The sequence below is a fragment of the Pelodiscus sinensis genome, chromosome 27, assembly GCF_049634645.1.
Source record: "Pelodiscus sinensis isolate JC-2024 chromosome 27, ASM4963464v1, whole genome shotgun sequence".
Classification (NCBI taxonomy): domain Eukaryota; kingdom Metazoa; phylum Chordata; order Testudines; family Trionychidae; genus Pelodiscus; species Pelodiscus sinensis.
Window position 1 is genome coordinate 4,374,518 of NC_134737.1, and position 17,803 is coordinate 4,392,320.

Sequence of the window (17,803 nt, forward strand, 5' to 3'; positions counted from 1 at the left end):
TTGCTGTTACTCGCTCGTTAGACATGCCGGCAGGGCTGTAGAGGAAGACAACCTCTGCCTTGAAGACCTTTCAGGCTGCCCATTAATTTTGTCCTGTTAATTTTTCTGTGGACACATGTTCAGCCCAGTAACGTTTGATCTAAGGGAGTAAATCAGTAGCAGAGCACAGCAGCAGGGTAACGGACTTCCCGCTGAAGAAGGATTCAGCACACACACTTACGTTACACCTTGATTTAAGAAGTCTTCTAAAAGTCTGGGATATTACAGGAGATTCCAAAAACCCGTAGACAAGAAAATGGCTACGGGAAAGGTCTGGATTCCTTGGTTAACCGCCAGAATGAAAAAAGAACAGCCTCCTGTACAGTCCTCCCAAGAGCCAACTCGGGGCATGATCTCCGTTCATTCATTTTTATAATCAAGACAGACTGTCGTTAATTCTTCTTCCTCCTCCAGCAGTTCTGCTCCTTGGGAGGTAGGCAGAGTCCTCAAGGAGATTAAGGAGTATCCTTGGTCCAGTGGAATTTGCAATCTGCAAGGCTCTCTCTATATGCTGTTCTCTGCAAGTATGTTATTGTCTACAGGCCAATTTGTCTCTGTTAGGGCTGTTGCCATAAATAGTATGATAAAAAAGAGCCATTCCAGTGAGTCAATGAGATAAAAGCTCCAGTCAAGAGCTCACTTTAAAGCTATCTTACACTGTCACTTAAACCTCAATAATTCTTTTCTTTAGCAGCATTCATATGTAGACCCCATTATTGTATTCCCAAAAAAGGGAAAGTGGGGGAAGGAGAGGAGGATGGCTACAACAATTGCCAGGTATCAGAACAGCTGTTGGGAAAGGGAAAGCAGTAACCTCTTAGTGCTTTTCTTTTTCAGAAGCAAGCAGCCTTTCAGCAAGGAAGACAGCTCTGTTTTTGTTTTGTTTTGAGTCCCAATTTTGCAAGGCTCTTGTCACCTCCTTTAAGAGAGGTTTGGCACAAGGAGATTAAGACTCTTTGTGGAGCAGTCAGTTTGTCTGCTAATGTAGATGTTTACCTAAGATTGCGCCCAGCACTGTCAAAAGGAAAACAAAACAGCCAAACCTGCTTTTGTGTTGAATATCCATTCTGCTGGTTCCAGTCCTAAGTAGAATAGCACTTTGATGCTTAAAGCAGGGGTGGGGAACCTATGGCCTGGGAAAGGTGGGGGGGGGGCTGCATCCAGCCCTTGGCTTGCCTGGATCTGACCCCTGAAATTCAGGGGTCCCATCTCCAGCATTGGGAGTCTGGCCTCCCTCTCCGTCTAAACCCCGCATCCCCACTCCACTCCTGCATCCTACCTCCCGCCCAGCCTGTTCCTGCACCATCCACGCCCCAAGCCTCCTTCCCAGAAGCTCCCTACCACACACTGAACTCCTCATTTTTGACCCCACCCCAGAATGTAGGGGGGGGGCACAAAATCTACTAGCCAGAGCCACCCAGGTTCTGGTGTGCGAGGGGAATGTTTGTGTGTGTGTGTGGGGGGGGGGGTTACCTCTCACTTTTGTGTGGCCCACAACTGAATTTTCTGTGGGTCAGTGGCCCCGGACCCAAAAGAGGCTGCCCACCCCTGGTAAAGTAGCAAATACATTCAAATGGGCCCTTAGAAAAGCACTGTAAGGCATGGGGGGAGGGGCATGTCTCAAGCGCCTTATAATGGCATTTGGAGGTTAATAGTGAGTGAAAGTTGATATCAATTCAACATATGCCAGCCCCTGCTGTATAGTGGAATGTGAAGACTCTGCTTCCCTATATACCCTAGGATAGAAAAGCGCCATGATACGCTGTTCCTGATACCACTCTTCAGGAACAGCTGGTCATGTTGACTTTAATGGTAATTGCTTTATGTAAAATAAGTTGGTGAGTCTCTCTCCAGCTTATAGTGGACAGGTGTCCGCGTCCCCAAGTTGGCTGTAGTTGCCCCCTTTATTTTAGGTTATGTAACTGCAATTATACTGATGGTCGTAAAATGATCCCGTTTGTGTACAAACCCAGCTGCACTCCCTTGGTCTCGCTGCCCGTCTGTGCGTGTACAAAGCCTAGCACATTGGGACCCCAATCTGAATGGGTCCCTAAACCCATCCGTAATAAAAATGCTTTACAAAACGCTCCTGCCTATGCGGTCGCGGCTGGCATCTGCATAGTGTTTTCGGTCCCCTGTTGTGTTGAATGGCACCTTCATTTCCAGTCCTGGGGGAGTATCGTGAGGGGGGACTGGATTAGCCCTTTTAACCTCACCTTGCCTGATTCAGGGAGCCACTCTGATTGTGAATCAAAATTTCCCTCCGTGCTGAGATCCTCCTCAGTGGAAGGGACTTGGTGATGAGCACACAGAATGGCACGCTCCAGAGGCAGCCCTCCCCATTCAGCCTAGCACATTTAATGGCTCCTTGTGGAGGGCGGAGAGAGTCAGGCATGACAGTTGAATTTAACTCTCATGTCTCCAGCCTGGGGATAAGAAATTACATCTTCCAGTCCTTCAAGACCCTCGGCTTTCGGAAGAGATTAATTAGCCACGTAGTTTTTGTTTTTTGTTTTTTTTTGGTTGGGTTTTTTTTTTGTTTGTTTTTTTTTAATTAAAGTACAGGTGCTGTCTTGCAAATGCCTTTTATAGCTTTTTATTTAAGGTAGCGGGTGGATTATGTGTGCGTTGCTGACAGAAACGAGGAGCTCATCTGAGCCAAAGATAGTGGGTTTGGTTTTCAGAAATGCTGCCTTCCCACAGATCCCCCTGTAGTCCACAGGAGCTGTGCTCAACACTTCCTAGATCAGGCACCGTTTGGGTAGGACCCAATGATCTTTTCATTCTCTTCTCTCACCTGCCCCAAACGTGCATTTCTCTTCTGTTCTGCTGCGTCGGCGCTTGCTGTTCTAGCCCTGGTATCTGTGCACAGAGCTGTCAATGCGCCTCAGTCTTGGTCGTTCTTATCCCTTGTTGCTGCACTTTCTCAGCTTCGATGCACCACAGTCCTGGCCAGCCGTGGCACCCACTGCTGTGTGACAGTGACATGTTCCTCGGGCGTCCCTTTGCACTGATGCTTGTGTGCATTTCAGGTGCTCCCGGAAGGACAAGTGCGAGCGAGCAGACGAGCCGTCACGATTTGCAGCCAGCCTCAGCCAGTGCATGAGGGTCACCGTGCGGCCCAGCAGCATCTCTGTGTCTGAGCACAGCCTTCCGGTAGGTACCAGCAGCAGGCAGTTCTCCATCTGAGGGGCCAGGCTGACAGTTCTCCAGACCCACCAACTCAGATTCACAACAACAAAAGCCATTTCTGTCTCCACAGATTTATTTCCCATGAGCACGGAGTTCAAGGTCTTGAAGGGGTTGAGAAGGGAAGTGATCGTCTGAGCCCCTCCAAAATGGGGAGCCAGAAGTCACACAGACACTCCCATTCCCAAATCCAACCTCAGTGCCCACGTTTTCACTGGGCAACTACCAGCCAGTGTCAAACACTGAAGGAAAAGTTTCTGTTTCCTAAGCAGCTGGCACCAGCCATTACTTGTCCCGCTGGGAGGATCTAGCTCCTCATACCCATACCCGACAGGCTGCCAGCTGTTCCTTTTTAAGCAGCTGCACACGCTCCCCACCTATTCTGTTCCAGGTGCTGCCCTGGGACAGGCATTTCTCAGCAGCTGGCTATTTCCAGAACACCCGCCGCCCTTTCCCCAAAGACTGGCTAGAGGGGACGGTCTGACCATCATACATCAGTGGAGAAAGAAATTACAATACCATTGACCTTTCCTCCTCTGGCTACAATGAAAGAGTGGTTGTGTGTTTTCTGTCTAGTCTTCATCTCTGTGTAGGTATAACCCCCACACCTGCTAGGTGTGGGTCACTGTCCCATGTAGTGGCACTGAGACTACTTATGGAGAGAGAATGAGTTTGCTCGACAGCTTCGCTGACTTTTAGCTCATGCAGGTAGAGGCTCGTGCACTAAACTCCAGAGATCGCTTCTTCCTATCGGCCTTACGTAGCGTTGATACTCCATTGAGAAGCAGCAGGTGCTGAAAATCTAAAGGGAACTCTAGGTAGTTCTGACAACAAATGGGATCTTGATTGTATTTTTTTCCTCTCCTTTTCCCTTGCTTCAGCTCAGCATGCTGGTAAGTGACGCACCAGATCTGTCAGCTGGAATAACCTGTCTCTTTGGAAACCTCACTGAGGTGGAAGGCCAAGTTTCCGGCAGCCAGGTTGTCTGCATTTCGCCGGCGGCTAAAGATGTCCCCACCATCCCCGTGGACCAAGGTGAGCTGATTTACTGGTTGAAGGACTGCCTGGTGGCCGTGTGTTTCTCCTTATGGGAGGGTGGAGCCAGCGAGCGCTGAGTCGATCAAGCTGCCAGGCAAAGCAGACCACAGCCTGAGCCCCACCAACACGGTGCACGACAAAACACCATCCAGGAGTGGGGTCAGACGGGCTGCCCTGTAACAACCCTGACGTGCAGGGTGTTAGCTGTGCAGAAAGAATCCCGATAACAGGCGAATCTTCAAGCCAGCTACCCCCTTGTCTCTCATCTCCCCAGGGATCTCACCTTCATGCAAGGCAGATGTGGGAGGTGAAAGTGTGGGGGTGGTTGCATTCAGGCCTGACTCAGTCGCTGAGAGTAGGTGGATGAGGTTTCTATTTTTTGGTTTTGATCTTTGGGTTGTTTCTTCATTAATGTCACTGCTGTCATAGTCCCCCTCTCCCTCGCTCTCTCCGGAATCAGAATGCGACTTGTTTTAAATTCATTTTCTCCTTGGCATGTGTCCAAGTGTCATCTCCGCTTTCCTGCTGATATTTTCCTATATGTAAAATTCTGCGTTGAAGTTGAGTGCTCGTAGAAGTCGGGGCCTGGGAGAGAGAGCTAGGAAAGTGAAGAGCAAACCTCCCTCGCTCAGCTCAGCTAGTGCAGTTTATTCTTGCGTCGCCTCCTCAGCACTATTAATCTTCCCCTGCCCCCATCTTCGCCTGCAACACCCCCTCCTGGGCTGCATTTCAGATAGATTCTGTTGGGAGTTTGCGCTGGGGGATGAGATGAGACCGCCACACTCATGTCACTTGTGGAGATGGAGTCTGAATCCTACATCTCCAGCGCATTTCCCCATCTCACCTTTAGATGTGATGTGACTTCTATGGTGGGGGGAAGGTGTTGGCTCAGCTTTCCAGCATCTCTGGGGAGAGGTCTTGTCATACGCTTGTAGCAGCCTCCACTGGCCAGCTGCGGAACTGGCATGTTCATTGGCGTCCCCAGAGGATCCACAATGTGTGGATTATCGGCTTCTCAGAAGCCTTTAGCGTTCAGCGACCCAGCGCAGACTCGCCGTTCATGGGCCAGCCTGGTGTCTTAGTGCACCACTGGGACCAGAGGTGTTTGATTTTCTCGCACCACAGCAGAAGTGTGGGGGGGGGGGGGTCAGTGAGTTCTCAAGGCGGCCTTGAGAACTCGAGTACCTCGTCTGTCATGAGCTCTGTTATTTGTAGTGAAATGCTCCCCTAACCGCCTCCCTTCTTTTCCCCCCCAGACTGGTTCGGGTTGGAGCTCCAGCTGAAATCCAAGGAGACAGGCAAAACGTTCGTCAGCACGGAGTTCAAATTCTACAACTGCAGTGCTCACCAATTGTAAGACACCCTCACCTTTCTCTCCTGCTTTCCATCCCCACCAGCATCGCAGCCCCTCCGTTCTCCCCCGCCCCTGAATTGAGCCTGCTGCCTCGGTATACAGTGGAATGGGTTTCTTTATTAACCTCCTAAGTGCCACAGCTGATGCACCCCTCAGGAGCCATCATACAGAACTGCTCTCATGTGTCTTGTATATGGCCCTAGACCACGTCAAGATGGGCATTGGCCAAATGTGCGTGGGAGCCGCACGGAGAGTTGAAACAGAACTGGAGTACGATTTTCAGTCGTAGGCCAAGAGAGACTCTGGCGTGATGCCGGGCACAGTCTGACCTCTGAGTCATCGGCGACAGAGAGGCAATCAAGAGATCCCCATCCTGTGGAAGCTTCTCTGAGAGCGTAGAGATTTATCTGCCTTCTCAGAGAGTGAGCGTGCCTGAAAGGAGCTTGACCTGCTGGTGCCCCCAAGCTGCATGATCTTGCAACTGTGAGCTCAACTCCATCCTTGCTCACAGGCAGCTGTGGGGGGAGAAAAGAACATGTCTGGGAATTTCCCGTACGAGCCGCTCCGAGCATGGATAGGAGACACAGAGGCCTTGCAGCAGCTAAGACCACACAGGGCTGTGTTCTGTGGTAGACAAGAAGGGGTGGGGCAGCAAGAGGTGTACAGGGTGGTTATGCCAGAAGAGTCCAGGGGCTGAGTGAAGGGAACTCAGCTGGGGTTTGCTTTTCATCTTGTTTTTCAGACACAGAGGGAGAAAAAATGCCTCTCCTAGGGTGTATCTAGACTACACGGTTTTTTCAAAAAAACTTCCCCTGCATCTAGACTGCTGCTGCGTTCTTTCAAAAGTAAATCAAAAGAACGTGGCAGTTTTTTTCAACCATGGAAAACCTCGTTTTACGAGGAAGGACACCTTTTTTCAATAGTGCTCTTTTGAAAAAAAGGCACTATGGAATGCAAACTGTGCTTTTTCGAAAGAGAGCATCCAGATTGCCTGGGTGCTCTCTTTCGAAAAAGTGGCTTGCTCTTTCAAAAGTGCTGGTTTTAGTCTAGACGCTCTTTTTCGGAAGAGGCTTTTTCAGAAGTATCTTTCGAAAGAGGCTTGCAGTCTAGACGTAGCTATAGAGATGAAGTCTGTGTTGCGTCTCCTTCCCTTCAGGTCATGCCAGGGAAGCACCACGGAGCTCTGAGCTTTTTTCAGCTTCTCAGTAAATCCCGCAGGGGAGTGCAGGCCCTGTCTTGGGGAGGGCAGTCTTTAGACTCTGGTACCTCTTGGCCCTCAGTCTGTGCTCTGGAGTGAGCCCAGTACTGCCGCAGTGTGTTCCTTGCAGCAGCCTTTGCCCCAGAAGCCCATGAGGCAGAACGCTGCCGGCTGTGGTCTGTTTTGTTAAAATCTCGGCAGTGTTTATGGAGATCTCGGTGGGATCAGACAGTCAGAAACCACAAACGGCCGCCGTGAAACACGTGCAGGACACGGGAGACAGGGAATACACATGCCAAAGACCAGCTCGTGAAGGGCAGGCCTGAGCCACGGCTCTAGGGAAGCAACTCCTACTGCCAGGGATCGGACAGCTGGCTTCAGAATTGTGGTCGTTAGCGCTGGAACTGCCCTGTTAACCCTGCCTGCTGGCAGACTTAGCGGGTACCAAGCAGGGTCGTCTCCTGGTTTATTCAACGATCTTTTGTCCAGCCTCGTTTTAAAGCTGGAGGTGACCTGCCTGGAATGGAAAGTGGCAGCTGCAGCCCACATCACCCCTTGAGAATTACTCCGTGAGAATTACTCCCAAGAGCTCCCCCAAAACTGTCTGCAGAGATCTCTCCCTCTCTGCACCCCACATGCCAATAACTGACAGCTTGAGGCAGGGGTGACAGTAACTTAAATTTCTTACAGGTACTGTTGTATCACAACACCCCCACCCCTTGTTGTAGGGGGTGCTCAGGGCAGGTGGTTGGGAGTGGTTGCTAGGCAACAGTACCTGTAAGAAATTTAAATGTGGGGTAGTGGGGGGAGGGGCTGGGAGTGGTTGCTAGGCAACAGTATCAGTAAGAGGGTAATAGTATCAGTAGCGTGGGATGGGGGACCCCCATGTGCTGGGGTTCCCTCCTGCCAGCCTCAGCTCTGGGCAGGGGGAAGGACAGGGGGTAAAGGAGCTGCCCCCACACTAGACAGCCACTTCCTTAGTGGTGCATCGTCTTGCTTTCACCTTTGGCTTGAGGCTTCCTAGCTTCCATGAAAAGGGCGTCAGGTCTGAGATTGTCGAAAGGGGGCATGCTGTGGGATGGGGAATTTTTCCGAACTCTCATCAGGTGGGTTCTTGTTGTGCAAAGCTAAAAACTGTGCCCCCACAAAGGTCAAGAGAGCGCTGGGGAACCTGATAAACAGGTCTGGTATGGGCCCATTTCTAGCAGGGAGGGGATAAAAGCTTTCCCAGAGCGAGCGGTTCCCAGAGGCCATGCAGCAAGGATGCTTCCTGGTTCAGAAGTAAAGGGGACTTGTTTTAAAAATGGAAACTGCTTTCTGAAGGGACTTTGCTGTGGTGGGGGAGCGTCTGTGTGAGAAACTCTCCTCATGAAAAAGCAGATGCGCTCTCTGCGGACGAGCTTTGAAGAAGTCGCTTGTCTGCGACTCCTTGTCTAACCTTTGCCCCTTCCCAGCTGAGCCAGAGCGGAGCTGAAGACAGCGGTGAGAAAACCACACGCGCCGAAACAAACTGTTGGGCTTGAGCATCAGAACGACTCTCCTCTTGTAATCTCAACTGGGCTGTGGCAGGCAGAGAATCTGCTTCTACCTCAAATCCGAAAGCTAATAGCCAGGTCCAAGGCAGGAATGGTCCAACAGCCAGGTCCAAGTGCAGCAAACCGAAACGGAGGCAGAAATGGGTCAAATAAAGGAGTAATTAAATAAGCTCACAGTGCCTGATATTCCTCACCAGATTTGCATTTTTATGATTAGAATAAGCTTCCTTGGCTATTAAGGTCACTATGGATGCTTAAGGAAACTATAACTCAGCTATAAAAAGGGGAAGCCATTAAAAGTGCATTGTAGTGACAATAACTTTAGAAAGAAAGTAACAGACCATTAGCTGTCCCTTCACTGCACAGATGGGGTGCAAACCCCCCTTCAGTTGCAAAGCCCATGCCTTTGAGTGAATTGGGGACCCCACGAAACTGTATGAAACGATGCCCGTGGACTGTCACTGAGGACTTGACAACACAAAATGTACCAACAGCATCACTCTGTGCTTCAAAGATATTACCCACACTGACCCGAGTACTGACATGGGTACTCCACCTATCCAAGAGGCAATAGCTAGGGCGAGGGGGAAATCTTCCCATCAATCTATTCACTGTCTTCAATGGGGGGTTAGGTTGGTTTAACAATATCACTCGGGGATATGGATTTTTCACCCCCCTGAGCAACATAGTTATACAGACCTAATCCTAGTGTAGACCTAGCTTCTGAGAACAAATGAAGCTTTATTGTGAATACCAACAACTGCTATGAGCCACCCAGCTTACCTGCAGTATATAAGGATCTGTGAGATAGTGGATACCCAGCCAGATCCTTGTCAGATGGACTTACCCCATGTCCTGCACCATTGGCCTCATCCAACATAAAGCACAGACATTTGCTATGCCCTGGAACAATCTAATATGCTCCAGGTTTGACCTTGAGTGAAAAAGGACAAATAGAAACATTTACAGTTGATGATCTGAAATTCTTCTAATTATTGAAAACCACTGAGCCAAATTTCTTCGAATCTTGCTTGTTCAATAGATATCACGAAGGCTTAACATCAGTCAAGATTGCACTACATTGTATTTTCTTGGCCCATATGTGATGTTGTATAAGATGCTTCAACTTGTATTAATAATCCATTTAAAGACTGGATATATTTTAGGACATGAGCACAGGGGGCAGAGTCCTGGGCTTTTGAGAACTTGCTTTCTCAACCTTAACTTTGCATTATTATCTGTTAGTGCCCAGAAGTGTGCTAGACATCTCACAGGTATGTAATTACACTAGACTGCAGAACTTCCAATCTAAATAGATGAAACTATGGAGGGAGGCAGAAATAGGAGCAAATAACTGATTGACATGCAGGTTATTGGGTCTCTGATTTTGTAGAGTTTTTGTCTTAGTTTTCTACCCGGAACATGTCTTCCTATGTATAAATTCAGACAGAGTTCAATTCCTGATGAACATCTCTGTAACCCAGACCTTATTTCTGTCTCTGGCTCTACAGGTGCCTCTCTTGTGTGAACAGTGCTTTCCGCTGCCACTGGTGCAAATACCGCAACCTCTGCACTCATGACCCCACAACTTGCTCGTTTCAGGAAGGACGGATCAATGTTTCTGAGGTATAAGGATTTGCTTGGGGTTTTTTTTTATTGAACTCTTTCTGTTCCAAGCTAACCTGTCCATTCTGTGGAGCAGCGTACAGTATGGTTAGCATATCTGATGTTTGGCTGAGGCTCTCTGGCAAAGAGGTGTCCCATTTTTCTCTGTATTTGGTGCATCTGCTCTCTGCTGGTTCCCAAAAGTGCAGAATTAGCAGCAAATATGAACAAAGCAGGACAATGTCATCACCTAGCAATGGTGATGGGTCCGAATCAATTCCACTGCTGAGGGTCGGATACATTCCGACTAACTCAGTACTTCCCATCCAAGGACCTCAAAGCTACATCAGCATCACTAACCCCATTTTATAGATGGGGCGCACAGAGCTGCAGTGGCTTTCCAAAGATCACAAAGCAGGTCAACTGTAGTGCTGGTCGGAGACATTCTAGAGGTTCGTCAACTGGGCTGGGTTCCAGATCTGATTTTCTGACTGGATAATGATCCAAGTTTGAATGCCTCATTGGAATAACTGTGAGGGTTGGGGAAGTAATTGATTCTGGATCCAAACTGCATGACTTGGGCCCATATCTGCTAATAACTCAGGGTTCAGTTCTGGGAATGTGTCAAAAAGCTGGAGGGAGGGAACTCTTGCTAGCCAGTTTGCCAAATTTTGGAAGGGGATCCATAATCAGGGAATTTATCTGTTACCTTTTTTGATCTGGGGTTCTTGCTGTTAGCTCCTTCCACTGCAGACATCGCAGGTACTGCCAGGGTGCTAGCCAGAACAATGACACTTGACAGCGCTATGAGTTTGTAAACTTTTCTGGGCATGGATCATATCTTCTTTCTATTTGGGGGAGGTGGTGAGCACAGCTGTGTCTGCTATTAGAAATCTCTTTCATTGTGGATGGGCTTTTGCTTCCCGCCTTTGCTGTTTCTACATCTGTGTCTTTACAACATCTGCAGCAGGCATGTGCTTATGGAGTGTCCTTTTGGTGGAGAGCCATGAAATGCCTTACCTCAGGTCTCTGGCCATGGGGGTTGACAGCTGTTACTCCATTTTAACCCCAGGGGAGCCCTAAATCCATCAAATAGGGTGAGAATCTGAAAATCAAGGGGAACTGACTATCATCCAATCTCCCAGAGAGGGAGAGGAGCCCCAAAGGGAGCAAGAGGGAAGAGAACAAAATGGTAAGCCATGAGAAGAAACAATGTCTAGTTCCCTTTATCACATTTTAGAAGCTCATTGGGCTTCTAACTAAATCAACAAGGAATGCCCCCTGGGTTGCTTTAGTCTTGCATTTCTGGTTATATTGATGCCAAGAGAAGTGTAAAACAAAAAAAAACCCATAAACGACTTACATGTGTGCGTACAGCAGCGGGGAATCAGCGGTACCGAAGAGACCAACAAAGGTAATTGGGAACAGGTGCTGCTGCCGTTCTGTGGCCTACAAGAAGGAGGCAGTTTACTCTCAAAACCTCAAAGAAGTGTTTCAAGCAGCAGAGTGTGAAGATGCCAGAGGAGAAACTCCCAGCCCTGAAGACAAAGTGAAAGCTTTACCATCCTGATACAAAACCAAGTCACTTCCTTTCAAGGGAGCAAGAAGGAGTAGGAATTTTTGCTTTTGCTACTCTTCAGTGTTGGGATAATTTTCCTTCCTGTTTAGCACTTTCTCCCTTTTCCATAGGCTTTGCAATTCTGCCTTATGCTTCAGCAGCACCTTCAGTCCACTGATCTCAAAACACTTTGGTAGGGTAAGGTAGGGATTTATTGTCCCAGTTTTACATTTGGGGAAATAGACATACACAGAGAGCATGATTGACCCAGGCTCACGCAGTATGTGAGTAGCAGAGTCAGGAAAAAGACCAGGACCCCTGACTTCCCATTTCTGTTCTAATCCACAGGAATTAGAGGACCAGTTTCTATTTCTATTACAGGGAGGCCTTTTACTTATGTCTCTGAGCATTTCCTCCATCTTGTTTACCCAGTGCATCTTCTCTCTTAGCTTCCACTGTTAAGAACTAGGTTTCGTGCTGTCTGATGCCATTTTGATGTAGGGTAATGGTAACCATTCAGATGGTCCACTGTTCATCATGGCTATCCTGTACCCATGACAACGCATGAGGGCACAACCACCAAAGGCCAACTTTGCCTGCCTTTTTTTTTTTTAAAGGAAATTAATTGCTACTTGTGAACACAAGCAGCAAGGAGTCCTGTGGCACCTTATAGACTAACCAAAGTGTTGGAGCATAAGCCTTCGTTGGCAAAGACCCACTTCGTCAGATGCATGTAGTGGATCTTATACCTGCCTCTGGATATTTCCCCTACATGCATCTGATGAAGTGGGTCTATGCCCATGAAAGCTTATGCTCCTACACTTCAGTTAGTCTATAAGGCGCCACAGGACTCCTCGCCGCTTTTGCAGATTCAGACTAACACGGCTACCCCTCTGATACTTGTGTACACGCTGTATTCCGGCTGCCTTTATTATGGGCACTTCCTTTTTGCAAATTCATGGGGTGAGATACATATCTGGGAAAGAGTGTCCTCACTTAATGTAGTTCAGATCACGGTGATCTCATTGGGCCCTAGTAAAACGTTCATGCTCACAGCTATCATTGCCTTCATAACAGAGGGCTTATTATCTTAGCAACAGAACATAAATAACAAGATTTCGGCCGGAACAGCCTCTGTGAAGGCAGGATGGCCAAACAGAAGTGCACACAGCGGGTCAGTTCTCACATCTATGCACAGGCAAACACACTTGCTCTCCCATGATCCTTTGCACACAGATACATGCTCCCATGGGTGATTAGAATTAGTCTGGAATGCCAAGTTTTAATTCTGTGTAATTTGCTGTTTCCTAGAGGGGAAAGCTCTGATCTTTCTAGGTTGGTGGGGATTCCCCCAACAGGCTTCACCCTTTGATCCTACTAGGAGTTGCTTGTTTGTGTTAGGGAGCAAACAGAACCCAGAGCCCTCAAAAGGGGTTCCATGTGGAAAGGTGGCTGGGTGGAAATGGTATATTCATATCACAGATGCGCGCCCGGCTTGTGTTCAGAGTCCAGTCTGCTAGCTGTGATGACTGAAGTAATCTTGGGCTACTTTTTCCTGCTGCTTGCCCTGCAGAACAACAAGGGAGTGAGCGGAATGGTATTCCTCCCTTTTGCACCATCAGCAGAGATGCTTACACTAACCTGATTACAGGGTTAAGCAACTGCAGTCTTGCCTGCTGAGCGGATGATCGTTGGGGCAGGTGTCTCTCATAGCTGAATCTGAACATAGACATTTGGTTTGAGCCCAGTGTCACGGAGAGGTGGAATTTGGCCTGCAGAATTCCTGTTATTGATGAGGATGATGCAGAAGAAGGAAAGAACCCAGCATGACTCTGACATCTCAGGTTGATTTTTTTTTTTTTGTGGTACTGGGCCTTTAAAAAAAATCATATTGCTTATACACGGGGAACATTTAATCTGGAGGCATTGCCGCAGGAAGCATGGACAGAGACACACTCAGTCCACTTTCCCAAGCAGAGTGGATTGAGCCTGATTTATGGCAGATCCTAAGTGGGGCATCCCCTTGCAGCCAGTCAAAACCCATAGGAAACCGTTTCCAGGGGGCTAGTTCTGCAAGAATTAACGTGACAAACTCTTTCATTCCTCAGCAGGGATTTTTAAAGTCACGTGACTTTCATTAATATCAATGCGAGTCACTTGATTAAATATCCCTGCTCGAGGCGCTGAAAATACAGAGACCTGGGGCCCACCTGCAATCACAGAAAGAAGAGGTTTGTGACATAAGGCCTTATAGGGATTTCATAGCGCTATCCAACTTCCATCCCCAAGGCAGGACAGCTGGAGACTTGAGTCTGAATTTCTCCACTTCTGCAGACTCACATCAGATCTCTACCATGATTTTAATGTGTATGCGGAGGGTGGGTTTGTGTGTGTGATGATTTTAGGTATAAAATAGGTCAGTGCTAATTTATAAAAAATGCAGACAAAGAGAAATGTAGATACATAAACACATTTGTATGCCCCATCCCAATGGGGAGAGAGAACAAAATGAATCCTATTAGTTTCCTAGGATATGGGATCCATTCCCTCTTTGATGTCCAGCATGTGCAGATAATGCCATTTCCGTGTGTGTTTCAGGCTCTGAGAGCTTATGGAGAGCCAAATGTCGTGTCCATTCAAACACTTGGGAGGTTAGGTTTGAGTGATTATTGCTTTTAGAGGATGTTTTTACAAATGGCTGTGCCTCTTCATGCTTTCAGGGCTGCTTCCAACTTAAGCTGAAGCTTCTGTTTTTTTCCATGGAAATCCTGCCTTTAGGTACATGGATTCTAAGACCTGGGATGTGTTAGCTATGGAGGAGCTCTTTCGGAGCCTTATCTAAAATCAGTGGCTGTCTTTTCATTGACTTCAGTGGGCTTTGGATCTGGCCTGGCTCCTGGAGAGGCAAGTTTGGTGAAACTATTTGGCAATTCCTCTGGAGAAAAAGAACCACCAGTAGTAGCATGAAAAGCCTAATGCAGCAGGATTAACTCTTCCCAACTTTGAAACAGTTTGGTTGGTCGGTTATTGGTAACGTTTTTTCAATGGTTAGGTTTGTTCACCTGGAACCTAGTGTGCTCATCGTTGTTTAGGAACTGGGGCGCAGGAAATGATACAGGTTGAACATCTCTAGTGCAGAACTGTCAAGTCCAGAAACATCCATTGTCCAGAATTATTTTAGTTAGGCAGATGTCCACTTTTCTTGGGTGTGGCCAAGTTTCCCGTGGTCCCATAAAGTTTGTTTATAGCCACCCAGTCCTGGTTCTCAGTGTTCTGTGCCGTTATTTAGCTCTAATTTACCCCCTAAATGTCCTCTAGCAGCCCAGGAAGCAATGGAAGTGTTGGTGATGCTGCTAGACAATACTGACTTCCCATGGTCCAGAAAATTCTCTAGTTTGGAACCAGTCAGGTCCCGAGGGTGCCAGACTAGAGAGGTTAAACTTGTAATAAAATAGTGAGTGAGGAGGGAGAGCACTCTATGAAACTACAGGAGATGAGACGATAAACTGCAGGGATTTCATCCAGTTCCCTGTGCTGCTGACTACATTGAAAGCAGACTGCATCTCAGGGTCGTAAAGGGATATGTTTATGGGAGAAACACAGATCAAGGCCTGGTCTGTGCCTGAAACATAGGGTGACCTTTCTACATCACTCAGGACTGGGAACATTTCATGCCCGAGGACTGTACGTAGGTCAATTTAATCTCTAGTATAGGCCCAGCTAGGTTGATAGAAGGATTTGTCCATCAACCTAGTTAGTGCCTCTTGGAAGGATGCATTAACGACAGCAACAGGAAAATCCATTCCAGCCATATGGTATCTAAACTACAGCAGCACTGCTGTAAATGGAATCTGACCTAAACTGCTCTTTTGAATGTATTATTATTAACTGCAGTGTTGTAAATACAGATGGCACTTTATAAAGTACAAGCCAAGACACCAGTTACAGCTGAGTTCATGTTGCACAAAACACAGGATGAAAGGTCAGGTAATGGGGATTTTACCAGTGGCAAACGTGCTGAGTCCGTGGTTTCTTCTTTCCATGCTTGCCTTCTGAGGGCCAAAGTCTGCTCTCTTTTCCATCAGGTTAAATTTTGGGGCAATGCCCCTGATATCAATGGAATGGCTCCTGATTGACACCGGCAAGAACAGGACCCAGGTCCAAGTGTTTTAGCTCATGTGCCAAATGGGCTAAGGCTTATCACTTTTGTGCTTAATTAGTTGATGCGCACAAAGCCCTACATAAGCAACTTTCTCAAGGGGAAGTGTCCCAACATTCTAGACAAAGGCAGCAGAGTTGGTTGCTTGTCACTGGTGTGGGATTTGTGTAGTTCCTTTGGGATCTTGGGGCATAGAAGCATAAAATATGATCTTCTCTCTGCAAAACTGTGTGTGGAAACATTCCATGGGCAGGACATTCTATAATCATCTGTATCACTTTTGCATTGGAACCCTGTCTTTCTCCCACCAGTGTTCTGATTCTTAAAATTCCCTTCTGAGTCCCCTCCTTCCCTTATTTATTCTTGGATCTGAACTTCTTACACTCCTGGCACCTGAAGAAGTGGGTTGTACCCACGATACCGTCTAATGTTTTATTAGTCTGTAAGGTGCTACTAAAAAGTTTTTCCTGTTACAGACTAACCCGGCTATCCCTCTGAAACTTCTGATTCTTAGTCCAATTTGCAGATCTCAGGAAGGATAATGAGAAAATTCAGCCTATGTGGTTGTTTTTAGCGAGTGGAGGTGTGGATGCCCGTTCTAACTCACTACAGGATTTACTTCTCATGAATGAGAAAAGAAAGTAAACCGATTATAGAACAAATCACGTACTCCCACTGACAGCATCTCTCTTTCTCTTTTATGGAGCACTCCAGGGATGCTCAGAACTTCATAGCAGCAGCAGTGATAAAACTCCACATCAGTCACACAGGCATCTGCGATCTGAGTTCATGGAGCATCTCCATTAGCTGTCAGTTGTCCAGGGCTTCTGCCAGTTGGGCTTTTTTTATTCCAACCAGTAGAGGGCAGAGGTCTGCATGTGAACACAACTGTGCACCCACACACCTCTTTGTGAAATTTCTGATAAACATTGATCAACACCCAATGTGTATTAACAATGGAAGACGTATTCGTTCAGTGTGCAATGTATCTCAAACAAAATAATTTTGATTTAAAAAATCACTCATCTAAGACTCTTTAAGGATAGACACGCATCCTATATCGGGGTGGGCAATAATTTTTTATGAGGGGCCACTCCAAGATTTTGGTGAGTGGTCAAAGGCTGCATTTCTCTATAGAGAATGGGACAGAGTGGGACAGAGATTGGGTGAGGAAGGGAGCTTGGAGTAGGAGATCGAAGTGCAGGAGAGGATGTGGGGTCTGAGAAGGAATTTGGGTAAAGGAGAGGGGGCACTGGTTCTGGCAGGGAGTTGTGACTTGAGGGAGGGGGGTGCAGAGGGTTTGGGTGAAGACCTGGGGCAGGAGAATGGGGTGCAGGGTATGGGAGGGGGTATGGGTACAGGAGAGGATTCTGGCCTGGGGGAGGGGTGTAGCTGAGGGTACCAGATCTGGGAGGGAGTTGACCTAGGGGAGGGGGGATGCGAAAGGTTTGTGTAGTGACTTGGGGCAAGACGGGGTGGTGATCTTGGGCAGGGAGTTGGGGAAAGGGAGGGTGTGGGAGGAGTGTCAGAGGCAGGCTCTGGCCTGCAACCGTGCAGGCCCCATGAGACAGGCTTCCTGCCTGCCCAGTCCCAGGCTGCTCAAAACCATTGGCAGATCCATGTGGCTCTCTGCTTGGGGGGGGGGGGGGGGAGGCTTTGCAACCCAACCCTCCCAGCAAAATCTCTCAGCTCCTATTGGCCAGAAACCAGCCAATGGAACCTGAGAGATTTTGCTGAGGGTGGGAGCAGCATGTGAAGCCTGCCCCCCCCCCCCGTCCCTCCCCCTCCGTACCTGGAGCTGAGAAGTACAGGGAGCAGCCAGATGATTAAAACAGTGTGCCCGTGGGCAGGATCTGGTGGCTTGGCAGGCCGGATGCGGCCCATGGGCCATATCTTTCCCACCCCTGCACTATATACAAATCTACATGCCTACAAATACAGCTACACATACTTGTCTACGCAGTCATGTGTGCACAGCATTCCAATAGTTATAGGCACAGATGCCCTTGTGCATTCATGCAGTGACAAATGCCTATATGCACCATCACATGCATAGGCCAAGCACGTGTATGCACCAACACCCTTCTGCATTCTTTCAGTGGCAATGTTTTTAAAAGAACCGAAAGCA

The 17,803-nt window shown here is 48.0% G+C and overlaps 1 protein-coding gene across 3 annotated transcripts in view; it reads left to right on the forward strand.

Moving 5' to 3' along the window:
- Window positions 1-17,803, forward strand: part of PLXNA2 (plexin A2) — a 326,357-nt gene that overhangs the window by 203,056 nt on the left and 105,498 nt on the right. For all 3 annotated transcript variants that reach the window (XM_075909971.1, XM_075909972.1, XM_075909970.1), the window contains exons 6-9: window positions 3,072-3,195; window positions 4,110-4,263; window positions 5,523-5,619; window positions 9,865-9,979. In XM_075909971.1, coding sequence (XP_075766086.1) covers window positions 3,072-3,195; window positions 4,110-4,263; window positions 5,523-5,619; window positions 9,865-9,979 — 490 coding nt within the window. The remainder of the gene's footprint in view (window positions 1-3,071; window positions 3,196-4,109; window positions 4,264-5,522; window positions 5,620-9,864; window positions 9,980-17,803) is intronic.